At 37.7% G+C, this 15,765-nt stretch overlaps 1 protein-coding gene and 1 long non-coding RNA gene across 17 annotated transcripts in view; one reads left to right on the forward strand and one right to left on the reverse strand.

Moving 5' to 3' along the window:
• Positions 1–15,765, forward strand: part of LOC308457616 — a 107,176-nt gene that overhangs the window by 78,401 nt on the left and 13,010 nt on the right. For 2 of the 10 annotated variants that reach the window (XR_013977028.1, XR_013977031.1), the window contains exon 4: positions 6,732–7,055. The exons of 4 other annotated variants lie outside the window; for them this stretch is intronic. This is a non-coding gene — a long non-coding RNA (uncharacterized lncRNA). Of the gene's footprint in view, positions 1–538; positions 880–6,731; positions 7,442–15,765 lie in introns of those variants that run through there. 4 more of the 10 variants (XR_013977032.1, XR_013977034.1, XR_013977033.1 and 1 more) reach the window with 3 other exon arrangements.
• The window catches only part of CACNA1C (calcium voltage-gated channel subunit alpha1 C), a gene marked incomplete at its 5' end in the record, with an annotated part of 488,103 nt that overhangs the window by 75,492 nt on the left and 396,846 nt on the right, over positions 1–15,765 (reverse strand). For all 7 annotated transcript variants that reach the window (XM_080971552.1, XM_080971554.1, XM_080971553.1 and 4 more), the window contains 2 exons: positions 10,173–10,256; positions 10,785–10,868. In XM_080971552.1, the coding sequence (XP_080827678.1) occupies positions 10,173–10,256; positions 10,785–10,868 (168 nt within the window). The remainder of the gene's footprint in view (positions 1–10,172; positions 10,257–10,784; positions 10,869–15,765) is intronic.

Here is a 15,765-nt window from a genome sequence, read left to right on the forward strand (position 1 = left end):
GTAAAATGTTAGATACAGTGATCTGTACCAAAGAATTACTGTATCTAAAGTTACACTCCAATCACAACTTTGGAATCTGCTCAAGAAATTTCACTTTCTGTTCAGATAAGTGCCTAATTATTATTATTATCACCAACAGTTTAGAATAAATAAGATTTCCTCCACAGAGGAAATGTGAACTCCCAAACCACATACCAGTCCTTATTTGCATACACATTCTTTTATTTAAGTGCATTTAGATTTAGAATTGTCATTAACTAGAACTGTCAAAGATTTAAAAATAGGGCTGGTTTGGTTTACTAGCTAGGTGGAGATGCTAAGAACCAAATCTCACATTCTTATAAATATATATATTACAGTTTAAAGCCACCTCAGCATAACTCTTTTCTTTCCTAAGCCAAAGCTTTCTTTTTCTAAAGTGCCCTCCTACTATAAAGTCTGCAATTCCAGGTCTTGAGGAAATGGTGCTAATGCAGTACAGTAGATATACATACATGATTAATGAAATAATAACAATAATAATTATTATTATTATCAGATTTTAAAATGCTGGAGGAAGATTAGAAGAAAGGTCCACCATGACAGGAAAGAGCCACCTCATGGCTTCACCGTATGAAAACCAGACCTAATGTTTGTTAATTAAATAATAGTGACTTAAAGAGTCTAACGTGGCAAGTCCCTCATTCTGAATTACAAAATGATTTGATCAGATGCTAGATCCTTAGTGTGTCAAACCAAATCATTTCATAGTTAGTGGGGGAAACTTCACTTCAGTTATTTATCTTTCAGAGTCACTTTTACTAAAAATATTTTTTTTGTCTAAAATAAAAATGTGAATTCTGCAATCTGTATAAGTTATGAAAGAAGCAAATTTTCATCTTTTGCTTATTTTGTATAATTGAATGGCCATGGAGTGAGGCAAACAGCTATAGAGGGTACTGACTGCTCCACTCATGGATCACTGGAAGTCTCGCTCAGATCTCCCAGGTATGTTGCTAGGTAAGGCTCACACATTTGCAAGCCCTAAAAGGTTAGAAAGTTGACTTGAAAAAAATAAAGCAAGATTCTCAGCATGTTGAATTTTGCACTTAATATAAATATTTTTGCTTGAACAGTGTGTATACAAAATGCACATAGCTCCAGTTGTTTTGAAAAAACAGCAACACTGAACAATTTCCCCAATAAACAGTTCTCAGTATAAAAACTGAACATGCATACACCAACACAAATATTGGTAAATATCAGAAATATATAACAACCATTACAATGGTGACACTTAAGAGTGGGATAATGTAGGATGTAAAAAAAAAAAGTTATAAAGAAATAAAAAAGCTGGTTACATTTTTCCTGCCCTTTGCTAGCTGTATATTGGAGGACTTCACTGTCCACATACTAATCTTGGAAGAGTGGAAAAAAACCTTTTAAAACATTTCCATGTTCCAAGTTGTTGCTTGTGGAACATTGCAGTCCTAAAATGATTGTATGTATGCACAAAACAAAGATTTGTTTCCAATATCAGCAGAACAGCAAATGACTGGAAAGTTTAGAAGATCAGACAGAGAGCAACAAAGAGGCAAACAGACCAGAACAGCAACAGAGATGGACACAGAATTTGAAACAAAGGCCAAGGCTATGTGCATGCCGTCCTTCCACCCATCTTTGTTTCATTGCAAGGGCGGGGCTTATTTTAGATCACAATCCTCAATCCACTTACACTGGACTAGCAAAACAAGCTTCAGTTCAGTCAATGCAATTACTCTAGAAATACTCTTCGGTAGGTGGGTCAAGGATTGTACCTGCAGTAACAGGGTAAAGTTTCAAACAGCCTTCAAACAGATTGACGAATCTGTCAATCCTGAAGTGATTTGAATGGAAGCATATTCCATTGAGTTCAATGGACCCTACTTCCAAGTAGCATTGTAGCCAGAATCCCACTAAACAGAGGTTTGAGAATCATTAAGATTTTGACATTTTTACACACAGGGCCATCCTCCAGTTCTTGACTGACAATTTGCCTTTGCTAAAGTGAAACCATAGCTATCTGCTTTCAGTCACATTTTAATTTTGTGAAAACTAGCTGGTAAGAGGTTTGGCCTGGCTAGAAGGACAAAGGTGAAGAGTTGGGAAGAGCATAAAAGTTGGGAATGAAGAAAGGGAGCAACAGAGTTAAAAAGAAAGTGCACCACTGAGGATAAAAGGGAAACTGGAATATTCCAAGGAATGTGAACAGGAGGCATGCCATTTGCATGGAGCCTGTTGGAGTTAAAATGGAGATTCTCCAAAATGGGAGGATACCTATTTGCCTGGCCCAACACCTTTTCTAAGGCTCAAAGGAGAATTCCCCCCCCCCCCAACTCATTTGAAGATAGGCCTAGAGAAAGGCCCTAAACAGTATGCTTGTCTCACAGTTCTTACTGCTTTTGGCTTCAGAATATTCTAAGAAGCCATTTTTTTTTAAAATCTAAAAAATTCTCCATGCAATGACCCCAAACTCTTAATAGGATAGAGTGTTGTCTGGGACATCCTACAAATTCAGCTGTAGTTTCCTGGAAGTGATTTCCATGACTGTGAAAGTAAGTTTGTCAGCTTTTGTCATCACAAGAATCACTTGGGAAACTGCAGCTATATTTGTGGGTTGCCCTGGTAAAACACTTTTTCTAGGGATGAGAAAGGTTAGAGTGCATTACATGAAGGTATTTTGGAATATCTGAACTGACCCAGTCATAAACATTAAATCAGCAGGCTGATTCTTCAAGAGGTCCTGAGCATTTGAAAACACCTACTTTTTGGAATCATATAAAGGTACATGATTTTCTAGGAGCAAAAGGAGAGCTTGTGGAATTTTCTGAATGTTGGGCAAGGCTTGTCTCTAAGAAATGTCTGAATGGGCATGTCCAGAGCCCAAATAAGAAATTTGGGGAGTGTTATATACACATATATCCTCTTCTTCTATCATTACCCTATTATTATTCTAGTATTCTATTCATGGAAACTATAACAATTCACTGCTTATTCAAGTTAAACTTTTACAGTTCAGTGTCTGGGTCCTAAATATTATTTTTCAGATATGATATCCATCTTCAGATAACTAAAGGGCCATCACATGGAAGATGAAGTAAGCTTATTTTCTCCTGCTCCAGAGAGTAGGACTTGAATCAATGGATTCAAGTTACAAGAAAGGAAATTCCAACTACACATCAGGAAGAACTTTCTGACAGTAAGAGCTGTTTGACAGTGGAACAGAGTCCATCAGGAGGTTGTGGACTCTCCTTCACTGGAGGTTTTAAGGCAGAATTTGGATGGCCATCTGTCATGGATGCTTTAGTTGAGATTCCTGCATGGCAGGGTGTTGGACTAGAAGACCCTCAGGGTCCCTTCCAACTCTATAGTTCTATGATTCTATGAAATACTTCACTGAAACAACACTTTGTATCCCCTTCCGTCATTCCTTTCAGTACACACAGGCACACTCATACATGCAAACACTTTCATAGTAAACATGGACAAAGGTTTGAGATTAGGACCCAAATGCTCAAAGCCTCAGTCTCCTGATGTGCTTGTAAGTATTATATATAAGAAATACCCTTTGAAACTCCTTGTTAGGACATAGACACACAGACAAACATTGCTAGCCATGCATAGATGAAAGAACTCTCAGTTGCTTTTCAGGGAATATAATTGCACCCATACCTTGTTTACTGTTAATTTTAATTCTTTTAAAATGTTTTTAATTGTTTGTAACTGGTTTTTATAGATAATGTTAATATTTCTTGTATACATTCTAGAGGTTTTATGACAATAAACAGTATATAATTTTTGTAAAATAAATAAAAATATACTTATGTGAATATAGGGACACAAAATCCTTAAAATATCTACACAGCTTTGTGTGTACCGATTATATGCAAACAAAGAGCAGCGGTACTTGTTTTGCCCCATACATCCCAGAAATGCTTTAAGACTGGCATCTATGGAAAGCGAGGGTTCAGACAGCCTATATATATATATATGAAGGATGATAACAGGGTTAAGATTTATTAAAGACTAGAGATCTATTGGCTGGACTTTTTATTGAATTCCAGGGGGAGGTGCATATTCTGTTAGTATTCTGAAGACCATTTGTCTTTTCCTGTTACACTAGTCATACAGGTAAAGATCACACATCAAATTATTCTTCTACTTGGTTTTTTTTTTTTTTTTTTTAAAGAGTAATGAAATCCTTCTGCCATACAAGGAGGGATACTGATTTATTAAGTTACATTATGGGCTAAAAGAAACAAGTACCATCGTGTATGTATCAGTATAGACAGTAAGTTGTTTTCAACCCCTATGACCAAGTCCCTTTTTGAAGAACATATTTCAAGTCTCATTTTTCACTTTTTATAACATTGTCTCAGCAGTTGCATTCAAAAGAACAAAGGTTCATATTATTAAGGCTTTCAAATGGAAATGTACAGGACTAAGTATTTCACTGCTGCACTGTTTACCCACATGAGATCAGCTTCTCAAAAATGATTGAAAAAGAGTAAAGATTCTCCTGTTCTATGGAAAATGGGAGACCAAAGTGGAGCAAGTTAAGGTCATGCTGTATCCATAGTTAACACCAATAATTCTTAGTTATATATGTTTATCTCCATAGGTTTTTGAAATATATTTGTTGCATTTATTAAGATTGGGAATTTTTACTATTAATAGGCAGAGGTTTCACAGTGGGAATCTGGGCATTTACAGTGGAATTTTGAAAAGCATACACCTGGTGTAGAAGCATAGAGGGTAAAAACTGCAGAGAAGCATACTCATGACTCATACATAGATAGTTTTAGGGATGGTCTCAACTATGAATACATACACTTGCATATGCCTCTCATTAAAAAAAGAGAGGGTATTTGTGCATGAGGGGTAGGCTGGTGAATATATGTTTGTTATCTGACAGAAGGCCAGACTTCCTTCCAGATTTTATTTAGGGGGAATTAGAATTATGATGCAGGGCAGCAACAGCATATTTTGGCTTTAAAACAATATTTGTATTTGGGGCTAGCTTTTGTTTACTAGCAGTTTTTATGCTGTTTTCTGTCAATCTCTTGATCATTATCAACATTTGAAGGCAGTGAACAGATACAAAACTGGTTAGAAACTTGAAGAAGTGGCTGTATGTGATCAGATGCAGGATAGTAAAATGAAACCAGCAAACCAAGGGCTAAATGTCAAGGAACGTTTGGGCACGTAGTTGTACAACATACAAGAACATTGAGGTATGTAGTTGTACAATTCTTGCTAATGCTGAGGAGACGTAACAGTGTGATCTTGTATACGCTTACTTGGAAGGAACTCCCAGTGGGTTCATTGGGACACCCAAATAAGGGTGCATAGGATCAGACTGTAAATTTTGTATGCAAGCCCCTGAAAAATAATAATAAATGAGGCAGGCTTGAAAGCAAGCCATTTTAAAAACGGATTTGGTAGAAAATATGCCATGGCTTTTAATGCAAAAAATAAAATAAAAATACAAGATTGTTAAACTGAGATGTCTGATGTGTCCAGTTATTAAAGACATGTATCACTAAAGTTCTGAGAGGTGCAATTAAGATGGCACACCCTCTAGTGAGTGCTACGGTTTACTCAGAGAACTACACCTTGAAAAATAGTACATCATAACCTAGTGTTGAAATAATCGTGACACTGCAGTGATTTCAGTGGAATTTTGTGATTATGGGGACAGTGTTATGTTAAGGTAGCCTTAGGAGTGGTCCCATGTGTTCACACCTTGGCACTGCCAAGCACAATCACAGAAACATGCTAGTCAACATGCACATAGCATGCATACACATGCATTTCCATCTCTTAAGCAAGCAGAGATACATGCCAAGATATTTAGGCACTTGGGTGTATGCATCCACACACAAGCTCAATGATCCTTTTAAGGCTTGTGCACACATTATCTACCCAGGGTAGATGCCACCTGTCCCATGTAGCCTGTATTTCCCCTGATGGATCCACACTTACCTCTAGTGAATTAGCTCTAGGCACTGCTTAGAGCTAGCCTGCTGCTACCTAGAGGTAAACAAAACAGTTACCCTCTTGGTACAGCAACCAAGGGGTAAAAGTTAATGTGTGCACAAGCCCTAAGAGATACACCTGCACTTAGATATATAGAAAAGTGTGTGACTGGGTAAATGGGTTCAAACCCTAAAACATCCTGAAAAGCACAATGGATAAAATGTGCTAAAGTCATTCACGCACAAACGCACAAACCACCACCAATCAGTAATACAAAAACTGACTCACTACAAACACACACAGTAAATTCAACTCTAAACCTATGCAACTATGATAAAAAAATGCATTTCCAAAAAAGCTCATAAATCTCAGTAGTTGATATTATCTGGTACAGTTTTATGCTGTGGTCAGAAAACCTTCTGTGCTTAAAAAGGAACACAAATTTTCACCCCACCCCCAGTAACTAGCAACTTTCTATTTTCACAAAAAAAAAACCTATGTGGTAGGATTTCTTGTCAGTCTTCCAGATAATTTTGTAATGTTCATTTCTTTTAGTAGTTCATATTTGTTTCCTTTGTGTCACACCCATTTTTCAAGGAATACATGGAGTTCCTAGACAATCTATCATCCAGATTCTGGCCAGACATTGCTTAGCTTCATAGCCCAGCACCTTTGCATTGTTTTCTGCACCTGCTGCTATGGACTACTAATTTTTTGTTTTCCTTCTTTTGCAGTCTCATCCATATTTCGTTTTGGATAATATTCTTCCTACTCAGTTGTTCCATAGCAAATTGCCATCAATGGAGGATTTTCCTTGTCAGCACCTTGTAATCTTCAAATTGTGCTTTCTGACTTCCAGTTTCTTAGAGGACTGCAGTTGTCCTGATATTTCCCAAATTCTGACTTTGTGCTTCAGGAGCTGAAAGCTGTAGTTATTGCAGAATGATCTCCATTCTTGACTGCTGTTCTTTTAGTACTGCATCAAATACTGATCAGACAAACAACTTTCAATCGGCATTGGAACTTGACTGGAGAAAGGAGTCAGAACCATGAAACAGGTTACATTCCTTATTTTGCTTTGTCTTCACACTTAGTTTTATATCCAGTGAATTCTATATAGTTTCCTACAGAGATTGCATAAGTCAGGATTGTTGCGGCTATATCTCCATGCATGAAATAATTAACACACTACTGAATTTGAGATGAGATAAATATTAAGCTTCATGAGGATTTGGAGCTAAATTCTCCCCTTTCCTAGACTCTTCCCAATCAGTATTGCTTTTTGTTCCCAGGCTTCAGAATGGATGACTTCTCTTGCTCAGAAGTATTGGACGCTTCTACAAAAAAACCTGCTATGTAGAAGCATCCATTATATCCTTCATGGCCCTCCTATGCTATATATTTTTAGTTAAGAAAATAAATTCAGCTTATACCATACAGATAAGTGCTCTTTCTCTCTCTGTCACACAACACACATGCGCGTGCGCACACATACACACACAAGCTAACATAATATATTTGTGTTTTCATTATCGCCTTGTATTGCTTTGGTGACCAAATGCTTCCTAGGCAGATTAGATCAGCATGGCAAAGTCCCAGCTGGACTTCACAGAATGTTCCTGTTTAATGCATCCATCACCTTTTATGACAAAGTAACTCATGCCAAAAAAGATTCACCTTCAATAGAGAACAAATCTCAGCATTACGATTTGTTCTTAGTGTAGCAGCCACTGGTTGTCTACAGCAAACTCATTTTTCCAATTGCTTTGGATCTGGATTCTACCATATGATGCCTGGTTTTGGAGTCATTTTAAAATCTACCATCACATAGAGCTTGTGGGAAGTTTTATTCCTCTTCTGTCCCTGCCATGCTTCCAGATCAGTTGATGTAACATGAGACAGCATACAGGCACACAAGGCAGATTTTGTCAGGCTCACAAACAGTGAGCAAAGCAATGAAGCTCCCATGGTAGGGAGGGTGAAATGGAGGTGCAACTGATCCACAAACCATTTTGTGCTGCCTGGGAAGAGGAAAATATTTCAATTTGAGCTGCAATGATTAATGCCTGCCTGCTGGGGGTGGGAGTGGAGGTTGCAGGATTTCATACCAAATGTCGCAAGCAGCAGGGGTATTTTAAAGGAATAAATTGATGTACGGTACCATTCATTCTCTTAGTTAACAGAATTATGTGCAAGAGGATTTCAAACAATTCAAAACAAACTCCATCCTTAACTGATTTTCAATTATCAGTGCATCAGATATTGTGCAAAAAAAAATTTAAAAAGGAAAGAAAAATCAAAACCAATTAATTTCTTAATAACAAATGTTAGGAATTAATAGCAAAGATTAAAAAGAGAAGAGTCAAACATGCCAGGTAATAAAAAGACATGTGCAGAATTTTGAAGGGACTATATAGTAGGAGGGTAATCTTTAGAGGGGATTCAGAGAACCACCAATGCCACCTTTAAATTTTTGGGAGAATCTCTGCAGAGGACAGCTCTAGGCAGTTCTTCAACTATATATAAATAACTGCTGAACTTAAAGTTTTACTGAGATCGATCCTATTTAATCACATTATTTCAATTCTCAATATCAGCCAATTAATATTGAGAACAGAATTAACCATAACCTGAAAGTCCTGTTTTCCTGATAAACAACAGAGCTGACCAATGGAAAGTGGAAGATGTGGTTGATGAATCTTACTTATCTGATCTCAATTCCTGATCAGAATTTGATCTGGAACTGAGATCAGCTTAATGAAAATTACCAAAAATGTCTTCCACTCCCTGAATATCAACTCCACAATTTACTGGGAAAGTAGTATAGTTGTGAGATACGCCCCAAAGAAATCTATCTAACATAGTTACCTGTATATAATGTATGCAATCACACCTGCTTATGATGTGTCACCACATAGAATCCTTCAGCATCTTTGGTGAAGATCTCCAAGACCACATGTCAAACCAGTGGTTTACATCATCCCTCTTATTGGTGCACTAATCCTCCCTTGGATGTGAGAGGGAGAAAGGCCCCATGGATCCCTAAAAATACTTAGCTTGAAGCAAACTAACCATGCCAACCAGCGGCTGATGGATGCATGCATTCCTCCAGTCTAGTATGGATGATCGTGTGTGGCCTAGGTTCTAGAAGTGAGATTTTTAAATCTCATGCTACACATACACCAATTCAGAGGGCTATTTATCAGCAAAATCCTTATTCCATAAGATTATTGCCTTTAATGGACTGGGATTTTCTCTCTATCCAATGTTATTTACTTAAATGCCCAGTACAAATTCTTCTTCAGTCTTTTGTATTTTGAAAGCAATACCAATCCATGATGGCAGGTATTGAAATGCCAAAATTAATCAAACCTATTGGATGTAATGGTTTTTATGCAATGTTCCTCTCTACACTACCCTGGCAGCTTTTCCACAAATAATAGGGAGATAAAACTGCATCAGTTAACATGATACACAGGATTTGATCCAGGCTAAACTGGTCACATTTAGTCAATTTGAAATCAGTGAGATGAATTGGTAACAATAACATGTCAAGCCTCATTGATTTCAGTCAGACTAAAGCATCACTAAATTACTCTGGATCCAACCCACCAAATATATCATAGAATGTGAGCAGACTTGTAAGAATTTGTGGTTTTTGAATAAAAAGTTGGGAATATAAAGGCCTAGCAGAAAACAGATGACATTTGGCTCCCATTATTCCACCTCGAAAGAGTTGCCCTGTAGATCTCTGTGAAGTGGCAAGTATCCCAGTGCCATGGAAAGTTTAACTCAACTTTGACAAATCAGGAGTCCTAAACTTGGACTACTTCTCCAACTTCCTAGGACACAAACCTGCTCTTTGTGCATTTACTTCACATAGCTCTCATCGGTTTTCCTACTATACAGTTTTTATTCATGCCAGGCTTGGTTATGGGGGAAAGAAAATGATGCAACAGTCAGAAAGTCCTTAAAGTTGTTCCAAATTTAAAGAAACAAGCAAAAACAAAATATCCAGAACAACAGAACAAAAGCAATCCTTAAAAAAAAAAACTTCAAATAAAAAGGGAGGGGAAAAGAAGGGAGAGAATAAAAGAAGAAGAGATTAAAAAAACTGGAAGAGACAAATGAATGTTAAGAGCAGGCACATTCATGGACAGATGCCAGCTACTTACGTTCACCTCGGTGATTGCTATATCAACAATGCTACCCACAACAATCAAGGCGTCAAATGTATTCCATGCATCACAGAAATAGTGCTGCATGTGGCAGAGAAGCCGAGGAAAAAGAGAAAGAAACAAAGAGAAGAGAAAGGGAGAGAGAGATATATAAAAATAAACAAACAAAATAAATAAACAAAGCATGAAAGAGGGAGAGAAGAGAAAAAAATAAGAAAAGAAAGAGGTTACGTGGGCATATTAAAGAGTCTCTTACCACTCTACAGTATTGGCTGCTCATACCTCTGTAACATGATGGAGGGTATCAACAAAAGCCTGGTTAGTTAGAACGTTTCACTCAAACATGTCTGAATTTTTTTGGAGGGAAAAAAAGCACACGTACCCCAAGCTTTGTGTGCTTTCACCGGTCACAGCTGTGACAAGTGAAAAAGAAGGAGGTATGCAACCCCCCTCCTTTTTTTCCCCCTGGGAGAAGGACGACGGCAAGTTCAATAAAAGCATGACTAGAGGGAAGAAAACATAAACCAGAAATAATAAAAAAGAAGGAAACAGGAGGAGGAAGTAGAGGAGGATTTGGTGGCATCCTAGGGAGGGTAGAGTAATACTCACATTAGTTTCACTGAGAATGACGTCTATTATGCTGCCAATTACGATGAGGAAGTCAAAAACATTCCAAGGATCACTAAAGTAACCCTACATAAGGAAGGGGCAGGCAGGATGGGGATTAAAAAGGAATGTTAGACAGACAAAAAAACAGTTCAAAAATCGGCATTAGAATTACTGCCCTGGTGTCCTCAAGTGGTTATAGAAGAGTAGCTAGAGAATAAGTTTTCTTACACAAGCACACATGTTGGCATTACTCAAATAAGCAATCCCATTGAAATCAAAGGTATTGAGTGTTTATGTAAGGACTACCTGCATGTGTGTTTGTTGTAGGATGAATAGTTCTTGGGTTCTGAATTGCATGAAGTAGCCCTTCCCTCTAGTTCTGCTGCATCTTCCCTTGTTCTGCCATTTTTCTTCCTTCAGACTTCATTATAAATTCATTTTGTACACACAGCCAACAGGTCTGTACAGTATTTAAAGTTTCAGTGGAACATGGTAGAACTAAGACAAGAGCAGATGTAGCTTAGCAACATGAAAAGAGAGACATGCCTTCGTTCTTTTTAAGCCAGGTGCTGCATTCTGGTGAGACTAAGGTTTATCTACATTTAGACACTATAGTGTGGGACCTGCTAACTCTCTGAAGAGATGCCAGCTGGATGAAGTTTGAATGGGAAGGAACTACATGTGATACCTTCATACACATATTCTTGTACACTTATTGCACTATGGGGGAAATGGCTCCCACATAGTAGCTAACATACAAGAAAACTTTTTAGTGAAACACTTCTAATTTTGACCCTTCCTTATTTTGTGCCCTCCACTGACTTTCACTGTCATAGCAGACTGTTCATAGCAGACAGATATGCTCCCACAGCTATATGTATACAGCTCTAAAATAATCCATTCAGCATGTAGAACCTGAGTGGTAGTATTCCTTATTTTCAAAATAGGAGCTTAGCAATGGAGGCCAAGGTTAGTTAACAGCTGATAAGCATCAGGATCACATTAGGGTAAAAGAGAATACATAAGACAGATATGGTTGACACAAATCATCCATCTCCTAGAGATAGAGCAGGCTGGACTGGATAAAGAGCCAAGGTAATTATGCAAAAATAGCATAATTGCCAACTGCAGATAGGCCTTCAAAAGCCCTATCCAGCTCATGTTTCCCCCCTGAACAGCTATCATCATTCAACCAAATATGTTACATAATGAATGTGTATTTTAACCTATCTATTACTCTACTGAGTGATCCTCACTCTTCTTGTGGCAATTTATAAATAAGTTGGTTAAAGCTGGGTTGTAAATTTAAGATTGTGTCCCTTCTGTGTCCTGAGAGTTGGTTTGCCTCCTTTCAAAAAAATCAAAAACATGGTAATTGATTGCAAATTATTTCCCAAGACTTTTGCAGGGCTTGCAAAAATCCTTTCCTCACTTATCTGTTCCACAATGATATTTAGACTTTTTTATAGTCTTAATAAATCTAACCTCTGGTTGTTTATATCTGTTTGTGCTAATCTAGCTTCCATGTTTCTCCAGCTGTGGGGTGTTTTCAAAGAGATTGAACCTAAGTGGCACAGTGGTTACTATTCTTAGCACTGGGAAGATCAGGTCATGAGTAAAATGTGAAGTTGAGTTCCCAGGAAACTTAAAAGAAAGGAGGGGAAAAGGTTGAGGAATAGCAATAGATTCTACCACTGGCAATAACCAGACCAGGTTTGGGACTCTTAAGAGAAAAGTGGGTAAGACCCATATCTGGGCCAAACAATGACCAAGGATTCCCTTCTGTAGTGTACTCCAGCTACAGATCTTGGGACTGAAAATCTTTCTATCTGATTTATATGTCAAAATATTGGGATGTGCTGGTTGGGTGTCTTTTGGCGGGGGGAAAGGAAGAGGATGTGGAGTTAGAACAACATAAATACATTTTTGAAGTACACAAGGGAAATTCCATGCACACTATGGAACACAGGCTTATTTGACAACTGGATGCTTAAAACATGGAGGGGGAACTTTCCACGTTATCCCATTAGCAGAGAGCCTAGTACATTTAGAAAGGAAGAAAGAGTACAGGAAGTCAAAACTGGGTGATATCAGTCAATACCGGCCCCACAAGATTCACAGTGAAACATTAAAATGAGTGTTATGGTGGTCTCCAGCGTTTCTAGGAACCAAATGGACCTGGAATAAATCTGTAATTAAAGATTGACACCACAGAGGAGGAAAATAGTAGATTAAAATGAAAAGGCACAAGTAGTTTGAGTAATAACATGGTCATACCTTGGATGCATACATAGGTTAGTAAAAATATGTTCACGATGACCTCTGAACTGACAAGAACTTGAAATTTCAATAGAGCAAGCTAGAAACAAGTCAACTCATTCATAGGACCTTTCTGTTTTGACTAAGCAGACACACATGTCTGTATTCATTTTCAGTCTTTCTGGGATCTATCAAATGTATTTAAGGGCCAAATAAGGCACCTTATTCTTAAATGGGTGATTTTAAAAAAACCAAATAGCTGGGATTTGGGGAGAGCCAGATCAGGTCCATGGGTGGGAATTAAGCCTTTGCCCCGGCCACTGTCCCAATCAGCCATCCTCCACTGATTATCTCTCCACACCTGCTATTCACAGTTGCAGGAAAGTTGCTATTGGCATCAAATAAATAAACAGGAGATTTTATCCCACTATGAAGTATAGTCATGGAGAGGGTCTGAGGATAAGGACTGCTGTGGGGTAAAGGGTTAAAAACTGTTTCCCACCCCACTATGGTCCAGATATGGCTTGGCGCTCCCAGACGTTCCTGCTTTTGTTTTGTTTTGAAAAAATAGCCTAATAAGAGCAAAACACATGGCAAATGCCACCTCAAATTTGGTCCTCAGGCTGTGTACAAACTTAATATTTTCATGACCTCAGAAATGATACTGTAGAGTGGCCATAGCTAATAGCTTATACATTCATTTTTTGTATCCCATCATAGACTCTTGTAGAACCAGTTTGTAGCACAAAGCTGTACCCTGGAAACCCAAAGCAAGCCAGAATGAGTCAAAAGCACTGGCAACATGCTATGCCGCGCACGAAAGCTCAGAATTTGTTAAGCCATTCAAAATGTATATGAAAGAGAAGGATCATTGCCACGTGTTCTAAAAGCAGTAATAATAATGTCTATCAATTTCAACAGTCCACAGATTTGTAAGGAATCAGAAGAAGCATTTGCTTATAAGGAATAGAAGGGAATGGGATCCATTCTGCTGCACAAACAGAGAGCAAGACTCTTCCCCCTTCTTTATTATATGTGTACATTTATCGACCTATTGAAACTGCTTAGATGTTTTATTACAATCAAATGGTATATTTTTTTTGTTAAATAAAAATAAAATACTGATGCCTGATGAGAGCTACAACACTGTGATGGTAAAGTTGCTTCTGTTGCTCCATAGAAATAATTTTACTTAGATAAATGAAGTGCAAAAAGATCAGAAAGTAGGGTTTTAAAAACTGGTTTTGGTATTGTACTTGAAGGTGGGAAGTCCATGTATATTGCTTGTTTCAAGAATCTGTGTGCAACCATGACATAACAGTTTATCCTTCCAAATCCTTAATAATGGGCAGGGAGATATGCCTTCAACCAAGTTGCACTAACTTTAGGAAAGAACGAATTTCGTAATTCAAAGTCTTTCCATCACATATTCTTCTCATTGCCAACTAGGATTACCAACAAAGCTAGCAATAGCTAGCAATAAGCAGGGTTTGCACCAGAGCCGAATGTTGCCCTCTAGTGCACAATGAAGTCAAAGCACCAAATTCTAGCCTAAGTGAAAGCAATGAACTCACTAGGACTGAAGTTCTATTCTATTAAAATTAATGGGAATTTTGCCATCAATTGCTACTGGAGTAGGATTGCATCCTAGGAAGATGAGAATTGTACTACTGGGAATGTAGATGCTCACTTGAGTGTCTTTGAAACTGAGGGCAGAATATGGTGGACATAGTAGGAAAATGCATTTTTTCACATACTAGTAACTAGACTGTCTTAGGCATAATTTTTACCCACAGATGGTGCAGAATTGCTTCCTGAACTTTCAACAGGCAACTCTGCTTTCACTGCAGTTACCTAATGGTCCTGAGCTTGTTGAGTTTCAAATCTTTCAACTTTGTGCCTTTGACATCAGTGGTTCACATCGTGAAACCTACCTTTGGTACATATCACTAGCCAGGAACATAATGAAAGAATTTCCTCATTTATCTCATTTTATTATAGATGGGATTATGTAACTTTTTTGCAATTCTCTCCGGTTCTCCAGCTTACTATAAACTCATTAAAAAAACCACATATCCTATATAAGGTAAAAGAGGGGCTTAAAATATTATTACTGATTATGTATTCTGTACATGCCAAATAAATGAGGTCCTATAATTTCAGAAACACCCTACAAATTTACCTCAGCTGTACAGATATCCTTCCTCAAAAAGCCAACCTTTTTTTCTTTCTTTTGTCTTATTGAGAGCAAATTGCTGTCAATAGTCACCATTACATATTGAAAAAGAATTATTCCAATGTCTAGAAATTGTTTGGTATGCCCCCACAGACTTTAAAGTCATATTTATTGTTGTATGAACAGAAAACCTAATCAAGGGGTATTTCAATCTTAGTTTTCAATCTAAGAAGGAGGATGCATTTTCCTACCAGAAAGTTTCTTGTGGGATCTTTTTCTCCCAGGAGAGTGAGTTAGGATCTAACCAAGAGTAAACTGATGGCACTGTTTATTTTTTAAAGTGAAAAGTGAAAAGTTTGGTGTGTGACAGCAAATCTCTTGTCCAGTGGAAGTCTTTTTGCCTTCATGTCAGAAATATGGTCATGTTATCATTATACTGAAGCTTCCCAGAGTTTATTCATGACTTTCTGGTGGCAGTTTCTTTCAGGAACACAATACCCTGAAGGTTTTTAAGGGAGGAGGACAGGAGGTTGAACTGTTTTCTCG

Source organism: Podarcis pityusensis, assembly GCF_964106645.2.
Source record: "Podarcis pityusensis genome assembly, chromosome: 10".
NCBI lineage: Eukaryota > Metazoa > Chordata > Lepidosauria > Squamata > Lacertidae > Podarcis > Podarcis pityusensis.